Genomic DNA, 10347 nt, shown 5'->3' with positions numbered 1-10347 from the left:
CCGTTACGCATAAATTAGCATATATGCAGCCATTTTCTAATGTTGACACGGTGACCCAGAGTGTAGCACTGCCAACTTTAACTGGGTATATTTTTGCCGAGACATTTGCCAATCGATGAAAACTGGGCTTACATATATCATATGCGGTGGGTTAACTGACAAAAGTGTTTTACCACATTTAGGTACGTTTGTATTTCATATATATGTGTCGATTTCTACTGACTAGATTGATACTCACTCTGTTGATTCTCGCTTTTAATCATGGACCCTACAATTATAGGGTCTATGTTTCAATGGGAAGTTCAATGCCAATCGTCCTTTGTTGCCATGTTACGAGGCGATTCGGCCAGGCAGATCTAACGTAGGACACCTTGACCTGTTGAGATGGGTACATAACAATGACGTGCGTGTGGTCATCGAAAAATTACAGTGATTACGTGGTGCTGGAGTAAAACAGCTGATTCCACAGCGGTCGATATACCAGATATACCACCCATTGTAATGCAGGGTTGTGTTAGAATGTATGTGGCTACAACCATTATAGTAACGAGTCATGCCGACATATTTGTGCTCTACATGTAATGGCGAGTATACATATGTTAATCCACCTATGGAGATAGCACTAATCGTTGTCATATATAGCATCATAACAGGTTTATTAACACAGGTTTCAAACAAGGGTAATACAAGATACAACATTCAATTCACTATCTAGGATTGCTATATCGAAAGAACATGTTCACATTTAATCAATAGGTACACGATCACATATAGCCTAGACTGTTGAATAGTATATTCGTGCACAGTCCCTCTATAGAGGGACTGTGATTCGTGTCACTTCTACTGTCACGACTGTTTGCATGGAAATGTGCGAAATACAGTACAAACTACATGTGTATATAATACCCACAGACCCGTCGTCACTGTCGTAAAATATGTTTGTATTTGGTGATTTGCGGATATAATGTTTACGGTTAAACATATTTCATGTTAGCAGTAACATATCTACCGGGTAAATGACCTGGTGAACAATACCGTAAAGTACGTTTTCAACAAAAACGAGAGGCGCACCCAATGATAAAACAGATGCATCCTTTCTTGGGGTCGGTGTTGCATTGTATGTCAAGTCATGCAACTACAGTATAATGGTTTATAGTACTATGGTGAAATGCTCGTCCCCGGATGCTGGAGTCAATGTCACATGACATTGCGTACAATTTCATTCACGTATTACTAACCACGTCTACGTCTTAATTGGCTAAGTTCTCATTTGACTTGTATTTTATTTATCTTTCTTGGCAGCTTTCAATCAATGAACGATCTAGCAGACATAAGCGAGCCCGAGGAAACATACGCGACAAGTGGTACGTTACTATCATGAAATCAACCAATTTAAATTGGTCCGTTATTATGTTCATGCAACATGTTTGCTACTTGTAGATTTTTTTCATGAAATTAGGTATCCGCCTTTCATAAACTGATTTATGACATTTAGTTTGTTTCTTGCTAAAGAATACAACTTTATATAGTATATGGTATGGCAAGTAATAACTGTTATTATTATTATAAGCCCGTGTTTTAATACAGAACTGACAGAGAGTTATTTGAACAAATAATTAATCAAAACGCTGACATTTTATTCCACCAAACTAAACATTTATTGAATATAATTGATATAAACATAGTGTTTTGATATAATTGAGGGCGCAATACACCGAATTTGTCATTCCTGTCTGCCTGCTAGAGATATTTCAAACCAAAGTCAGTATCGATGAAATATATTAGTATTAAATTAATTCTGGTTCATTCCTTATAGACGAGGATGCCAATATGAGAGAAGAGGCCACAATAAAACAGGAAAACAATTCTATTGCCTCGTCTTCCGGTACGTATCAAACTATAATACAATGTGAAATAATACGTTCATCTCTTATGTATACCAGCATTTCATCAATATGTACCGTTCCCCCACGTGACTTTCACACAACCAATGACATTACAGCAATTAATATACACCCTCGGTGACTAGTTTACATTTATATTATTTATGTACGGCAAAGAGTGGATGATCGATAAATAATAATGTCTGCTTTATATTATATAGACAACAACGATAGGCACTCTGGAGCACGGCGAGATGACCATGTACCGGTCACACAGATGATGGCTTCAAAAGATGCTGATCAGCTTCGTCAGTGGTTAAAGCGACCACATGCACAGTTTTTACTCATTTACAAAGCGTCGGTGAACGGGTTTGATCCTTTGGTGTTCCACAGACTTTGTGATGGTAAAGGTGATACTGTCTCGGTGGCGTACAATTCCTACGGGTATGTGTTCGGTGGTTACACGCGTGTACATTGGTCTAGTGTCAATCAAAGTCGACCAGACAACCTGTCTTTCTTATTTCGTATGTACAGTGGGCACAACGTGTTCGATCCGTTTGTCAGAAGATCAATGGCCAACCAGAGTCCCCATCAAAAAGTAAGTTCGTTTTGTATTACGGTGTGCATTATGTTATTTTCCATGTGTTCGATATATTAACAATTTTTACTGTCTGTATGAATACATTTGTAAATTTTAGAATCATTTATGAAAATGTGTGATTTATAATTGGATTTATGTCCCAACCAATCAACATATTCATAAGTATAGTACATTCCACTACGGAATAAAATAGCATCAAATCAACACTGTTTCCAAAATGCATTGTTATTGTGTTTCGCTGGCAATAATTTTCAAGGAAGTAGTTATATAACTATAGACACCAATACACCAGTATATCGTAAAAACTCGCGTCCTCATTTGACCCGCATTGTTAAATAACTTTACGGAAGCAACGTGTCTGCACTGATGCAAATCGTGTCTATTTGTGTTATCTGTGTGATGGTAATCGTGGCCTGTAACAAATGTTAACTGGTGTCCCAGTGTTTATAAATCAACATTTTGTTCAAAACAAGCGATAAGGGGTTATTGTTGTATACCAGCTGTTATACTTGTATATCATTCATTCATTCATTCATTCATTCATTCATTCATTCATTCATTCACTATTTATTTACTAGTAAATATATTCAATTATTTGTGTTGATGTAAATACCACCTCGGACGGGTGCTAATTGGTTTTATGCGATTAAAAAGTACAAAACTTATTAAATATGACAAACAAAACGCATGCAAATGAAATGTGCTATACCAGTAAAAGCTGCGAAAATGAAAGTTGGGGATCATCGAACTATTTCGGGACATACTGCTCATTTGTATTTAGTAATTTATGGTAGTTGTCTGCGTTAGAGTGATTGTGTGGTAAAAATACGTTGACATTTAATACTCAATGGGTGGAATGCTGACCCAGGGTGAATAGACAATACATGTTGATTAACTAGATAAAATTAACGTTGTTTTCATATGATTACTTCAGTGTCAGATATACCACAAAGCCTCGTACGGACCGTCGTTTGGTGCCATTGGCAGTACACTAACGTTATTTCACGGAGCTCATCAGAAAGGCACTAATGGCTTTACGAAAACTAACGGATTTTGTCAACCCGGAGCTACTGGTAACTTCGATTATGAAAAGTTTGAACCTCACGATTTGTTGGGACCGAATGACTTTAATTTCAAAGACATCGAAGTGTACCAGATAACTGGTAAGAACGAATTCATTTAATATATGTACTAGTGTATTGGTGTCATTATGTAATATCGTCACACACAGAAGACATACAGTCGAGCTATAACTATATTTTAATTATTATTATTGATTAGGATGAACGATTCAATTTAAAAAAAACTCGAGAAATTAAACTTTCAAAGAATAAATTTAAAATGTTAAATTTAGAACGGAAAGTGTGCTGTGTAAAAGGCAACAACGACATCGTAAACAAAAATGTGTAACATCTCATAATCAGTCTTATATGTAGTGATTATGCTGTAACGCGATAATCATGGTTTTCTTGTTTTCTCTAGATTCACCCAATACTACCACAACAGTAAGGAAGGTGCCAGAGTATATGCCAGAACCAATTCCACAAAGAACTTCACCACATTCAACTCTCAGGCTTCTTTCTACAAAATCACGCGTTGTGTCATCGTCATCTGATAGTAGCACGCGCCAACTAAAGCACCAAAGCAAAGGCGGCTTGCTACCAGAGTCGGAATCTTGGAGAAAATTACATTGGGACGAACAGTAAGTACACGGTCCTAGTCATTTTACTACTAGAATAGGAACTCCAAGTTTTGTGTATTTTATGAAGAATTTGATTACATATTGCTAGATAATATAATAAAATCAGTAATATTCTCCGTATCACAGGCAATGGTGTTCTTTATTTTCTAGCTACAATATAATAATTCATTGGGAATTCCACGACAAAGGAGCATTACATGTATTCGTGTATTCTTTCCAGAACTATGGCAAATCTTAAAGGAGAAGTTGCTAATCACAGACCATTGGAATGTTTCGGTGTTAGGCAATATCGTATTTTAATGCTCGGGCAGATTGGTGCTGGAAAATCAAGTTTCTTTAATACCATTAACTCGATATACCGCGGTCACGTGACGAGCCAGGCTAATATGGGTAGTGCGCCCCACAGCCTCACTACAAAGGTTGGTATTCATTTATTATAATGTGTCTCCCATTCAAACATAATAATTGGTGTTCAACAGCCAATCATCGCTGTTCATGGTTACAACCACTAGGTCTAAAAAGTTGATGTTTTTGGTTAGCATGCGTACCATAAAAAGAGCGTTCAAATCTGTCGCCACTGCACAGCGCCCCTGTTGACGAATTTATCAAACCTGCAAAATTTGTGCGCTGTCAAATATCGCCTCACCAAACATTTTTCGAACTTGAATTTGATCACATTTTTTTGCGATGCCCTACACATATTCTGTTTTGTTCTTCATATAACAGTTTTTGTTTCGTCCACAGTTCCGTGCATATGAAGTACGCTCGAGTCGCGGAGGTGATCCGCTGAACTTCAGACTATGTGATACAATGGGATTGGAAGAGTCGATGGGATTGGATGTAACTGATATACCATACCTTATAGATGGAAACATTCCTGATAGACATCAGGTAACCAATACAATTCTAAGCCTTGTTTCAAAAGAATGATGAGATTTAAAGGGTGGTGGTCGCCACGTAGCGCGTGTTCGAATCCTATGTATTTTACACGCGTTGTCTACATCGCCATGAGTCCCACATCGAACAGGACGCTACACGACGACCACCGCCCTTTAAATAAAGCAAACACCATATCTAATTCCCGCATCTCATAGTCAATTATCGTCAAGAAACCTTAGAACATTCCAGATACTTGCATTACTGCTAGTCCAAATATGAATAGATTATTGCCTTCGAAGTAGAATATCATATACGTAATGTTCGTGATGCCAGCAGCACGAATCAGTAACAGCGAAGCTAAGTATAAATTATTAAAATGTCAGATGTTAGGGATGTATGGCCGAGTATGAATTTCTTTTGCTGTGACTCTGTTATAGAATCTATTACACATGTAATTGATTTCAAATATAATACGTTTATCGGTTTTCTGTTTGTGTATTTCCTTGTCGCGTGAATTATGTGTATCGATTTTGAATGATGTACTATTTACTAATATATGCAAACACCTGCGACAATCACAACAACACTTGATATTGGTGTATTGTATAATTTTTATTTTGCTTGATATCATCAAACAATTCTAAAACGCGATTTATCTGTTTTTAAAGTTCGAATTAGCAATATATAATAGTAGTAGTGTTACGGAATGAAAGAAGTTTGGCAAAACTGGTATTTAATAAAATAATCAAACTTCGTTTTCAGTTTAATCCTGCAGTTCGAATAACACCAGATGTTTCCGGATTTGATAGAAACCCAACACTGGCATCAAAGATTCATTGTGTTGTGTATGTTGTGGACTGTAGTACCGTCAGTGTAATATCGTCAAAAATTATAGAAAAGTTAGCGGCAATACGTACCCATATCAACCAAAGAGGTATGTACTTTTTATTAGTCCCCGTTCGGACGCAGTCCGAAAACGGGGACTTATGTTTTGCCCTGTGTGCGTCCGTCCGTGCGTCCGTGATCACCTGTATCTCGAACATGCATGGACCGATTAAGTTCAAACTTCATTCATACATCACACATTATATGGGACATATGCACATGCATTTTTTTTATGATCCGATTAACGATAGCCGAATAGCGGCCATTTTAAGGCCGAAAATGCATCAAAATCGCACATTTTCACCATTCCGGACCCGGATCTCAGTTATGCATGGACGGATTTTGTTAAAATTTGGTACATACATTAAACATAATAGGATCTTGATGCACGTCATTTTTTTTTGGATCGGGTTCGAAATGGCCGACTGGCGGCCATTTTGTTTTAAAGAATTCAGTTCTGGATCCGTATCTGAGACATGCTTGGATTGATCGAGTTCAAACTTCACACACACAAGGTACATCATGTCACAAATATGTATGTGCATTTGTTTCATGATCTCATTAACGATAGCCAAATGGCGGCCGCTTTAATGCCGAAAATGCATTGAAATCGCACATTTTCACCATTCCGGACCCGGATCTCAGTTATGCATAGACGGATTTCATTCAAATTTGGTGCATACATTAAACATAATAGGACCTTGATGCACGTCATTTTTTTTTTCGGATCAAGTTCGAAATAGCCGACTGGCGGCCATTTTGTTTTAAAGAATTCAGTTCTGGATCCGTATCCGAGACATGTCTGGATTGATCAAGTTCAAACTTCACACACACAAGGTACATCATGTCACAAATATGTATGTGCATTTGTTTCATGATCTCATTAACGATAGCCAAATGGGGCCGCTTTAAGGCCGAAAATGCATTGAAATCGCACATTTTCACCATTCCGGACCCGTATCTCAGTTATGCATGGATGGATTTTGTTCAAATTTGGTACATACATTAAACATAATAGGACCTTGATGCACGTCTTTTTTTTTCGGATCAAGTTCGAAATGGCCGACTGGCGGCCATTTTGTTAAAGAATTCAGTTCTGGATCCGTATCCAAGACATGTCTGGATTGATCAAGTTCAAACTTCACACACATGGTACATCATGTCACAAATAGATATGTGCATTTGTTTCATGATCTGCTTAACAATAGCGGAATGATGGCCATTTTAAGGCCGAAAATGCATCAAAATCACGTATTTTCACAATTCCAGAACCGGATCTCAGTCATGCATGGATGGATTTTGTTCAGATTTAGCACAATGTGTTGTACATATGCAGGTGCATTTCGGTCATGATCTGCTTTGAATGTATATGTCACTCAAATATGAACGGAACGGGGACGTGTCATTGACAATGACTTGTTGTAGTTTAGTTGAGACAAAAGGTACAGAGACCAGCTTTATTTCCAATCATATAACAGCTATCTATAAGCTTTGATGCCAACACTTAAAACATTGTTTCAGGTTTTTCTTTGATGATCCAGATTTCTGGATCTGTTACTACATCCTTCGTCTGTTGGTCTGAATAATGATAACCTAGTGTACCTGAATGCTTATTTTCTCAATAACAGTTCGAAGTCATGTTGATTACTGGTACATGATATATAGCGTGTGTTCAGTACTATGATTATTATCAAACATTGTCCATGTCCACTATTCGATGGTGAAAGAATATCCTACATTTTAAGAATGTAGTAGAAACATCGAGTACATTTAAGTGAAGATTAAGCTTAATAAATTACTTGATCAAGTGAACTTATTGTGGTAGATTGCAAGTACATCGGTATGGCTATATGTGTAATTGTCATCATGGCTTGTGTGAATTACTGTTATCTTATCGCGATCAATACATCTTCTGACCAACATTCAGCATCCAGTGAATGTATTACCCTGATTTTGTGTACAAACATTCTATATTATATTAATCAAACATTTTTTATACCAGTCACGGTTTCTAAATTTGAAAAAAGTGGTAGTAATATTGTTATGTAAATGAGTCCTGTGGATGTACAAATAAATTATCTAAGTTTGCAAATAAATGAGTACAAGAGATTTCTTTACGACGAGTCACATGCGTAGTCCGAAATAGCTAATTTTTATGAAATTAATCTTAATGTATGTGCAGTGTCTATAGATCATCATTTGAACTTCAACATTTGTACTCATATTTACTTTTTATTCTATTTTCGACATCTGCGATCATCACAAATAACACGCATCCAACATCATATTTTGTATATGAATGATAATATATTAATGAGTAAAGTAACCCGTTATTATTTTTTTTGTAGGTATTCCGTTGATAGTCTTACTAACGAAGATCGATACAGCATGTCCATACGTGAACAGAGACACGTCTATGGTGTATAGAAGTAAATATATTTTAGAGAAAGTAGACGAACTGAGTTATAAATTGGGAGTTCCAAAATCTAGCATACTGCCGGTTAAGAATTACGAAAGTGAACTTGAGTTGGACACAAAAATAGATATTTTAGCGTTGAGTGCTATCCGGCAGATGTTACGATTCTCCGACAATTTCTTTGATGACCAGCTGGATGAAATATCAGACCACTTAGAGAACTAAAATACCACATATTGTCAAAATACGGGTATAATATTGTTGTTTTGCTGATTATTAAATACCACATCAAGTTCATTTCTGAAACTTGATATATTTGCGTGTGTGATCGGCACTTCCATACAACCAGTATTATCGTAGCACAGTAACATGTGATCAATTTTGAACTATTATTGATAGTACACCATAACAACTAACTTGAATATACTTATTAATATTTATTTACATGTTATATATATCCTTTCTGAAGCATACTAGTATATGTGGAATGTAGCCACGAAGTCTGTGAGTGCGCTACATAGGGCTTGTTCAGTATGGACATGGTGTGAGATGGATTGGATTCCAAACAGCCAAAATTATACATTGGCGTTTTTTAATGGCTTAATAAATTTATACTTAACTTTGTACAGGTCTGTTAGATTCTGTCAACATTTATAGTATATTACTATGCCCTATTATATCAGCTGAATGCCACTGCTAGATGTATTATACATATTTAATGCTTGCTGCAATCTGTGCAACACTATTTTATAAGGTATTTATATCTGTTTTTCGAGAGATGGCTCAAATTTATTTCCATTGCCAAACTTACAACTGTTTTTTATTGTACAGAAACTGAAATAAAACATGACGGCAATGTCCTTTGTCTGGTGTAGACTTCTTACTGAAACCATTCGATTATGTTATGAATATGTTATGACCTACTAGTTTAATATATTTTTCACTTAATAATTTAACTATACACCATTGTGTACTTGTATTTCTTCGTTCATTGGTTCCAGAAAATATGCATCTATTCCATATACACCAGTTTTTATGACATATTACATTATGACTGAAAATAAATCATATAATTGGTGGAGGCTGTATATCTACAGATATATTATACGGAAACATATGAATTGCTAGGTGCAACATACAATCAACCAGCACGTATGAATTTGTCATGTCAGAAATTACACCAAAAGGAATATGACAGTAGGTGATAAACAGTAGGATGAGAATTTGCATTTCAACTTGAACCTACATCTGCCCGTTTCTTGCCAGCAATGGTAGACAAAGCTTGAATGCATGAATATGAATAGGCTTTGATTTATATTTCAGTAATTGGGCATGGTCTAGTCAAAAAACCCTGCTGGAGTGATGCAGGACAGTAGAAACACCTGGATAGTGCCTGAAAAATTATGATACAGTGGCCAAACAGACTACACTGACATGGTATTGCCAGGGGAATATATGGAGCATGTGACAGAAGCAAATGACTTTTATGAAGACATGATAGTTTATTGTACCAAACAAAATAAATTAGTAAAAACAATAAACCTCTATGGGAAAAAAAATCTTGTTTTTAAAAATAATTCTCACATAGATTTAACAGGTCCATGAACTTGACAATGCATAAAAACAATGTAAATTTAATATATTGACACTGATGGCACTATAAAATGATTCAAAGTTATGCAATTCATATAGCCCGTTACAAGTAGATTTATGACTGATTCATGTAAGCAGATATTGCTGTAACACAATTACAAGGCTCTTACCAAACAACACTGCATCTATATAATATGCTAATATTGATTTGTTTTTCAAAACGTAGCATACCAATTACAACCTTGCCCATTCAGAATCTGGATATTAAACAATTAACAAAAATTCAAGTTGAATAAATTTGCCACCTAAAATCTTTTCTTTGCATGGAAAATACTGGCTAAAATTTAGCTGGGAACAATTCTGACCAAAAATGAACAATAATGAGGTC

The 10347-nt window shown here is 36.1% G+C and overlaps 1 protein-coding gene across 1 annotated transcript; it reads left to right on the top strand.

Moving 5' to 3' along the window:
- The first annotated feature begins 41 nt into the window (after window positions 1-41).
- Window positions 42-8990, top strand: LOC100377780 (uncharacterized). Its single transcript, XM_078009881.2, has 10 exons — window positions 42-182; window positions 1303-1364; window positions 1817-1885; window positions 2105-2481; window positions 3419-3647; window positions 3967-4186; window positions 4407-4605; window positions 4931-5077; window positions 5828-5999; window positions 8299-8990. The coding sequence occupies exons 2-10, from the start codon at window positions 1313-1315 to the stop codon at window positions 8589-8591; spliced, it is 1758 nt and encodes a 585-aa protein (XP_077866007.1). The 5' UTR covers window positions 42-182; window positions 1303-1312; the 3' UTR covers window positions 8592-8990.
- The last annotated feature ends 1357 nt before the right edge of the window (window positions 8991-10347 follow it).

This window comes from Saccoglossus kowalevskii, chromosome 2 (assembly GCF_978046115.1).
Source record: "Saccoglossus kowalevskii chromosome 2, keSacKowa6.1, whole genome shotgun sequence".
NCBI lineage: Eukaryota > Metazoa > Hemichordata > Enteropneusta > Harrimaniidae > Saccoglossus > Saccoglossus kowalevskii.
Note: the sequence above shows the minus strand (reverse complement) of the source record. Positions and strands in the feature narration are given on the sequence as shown.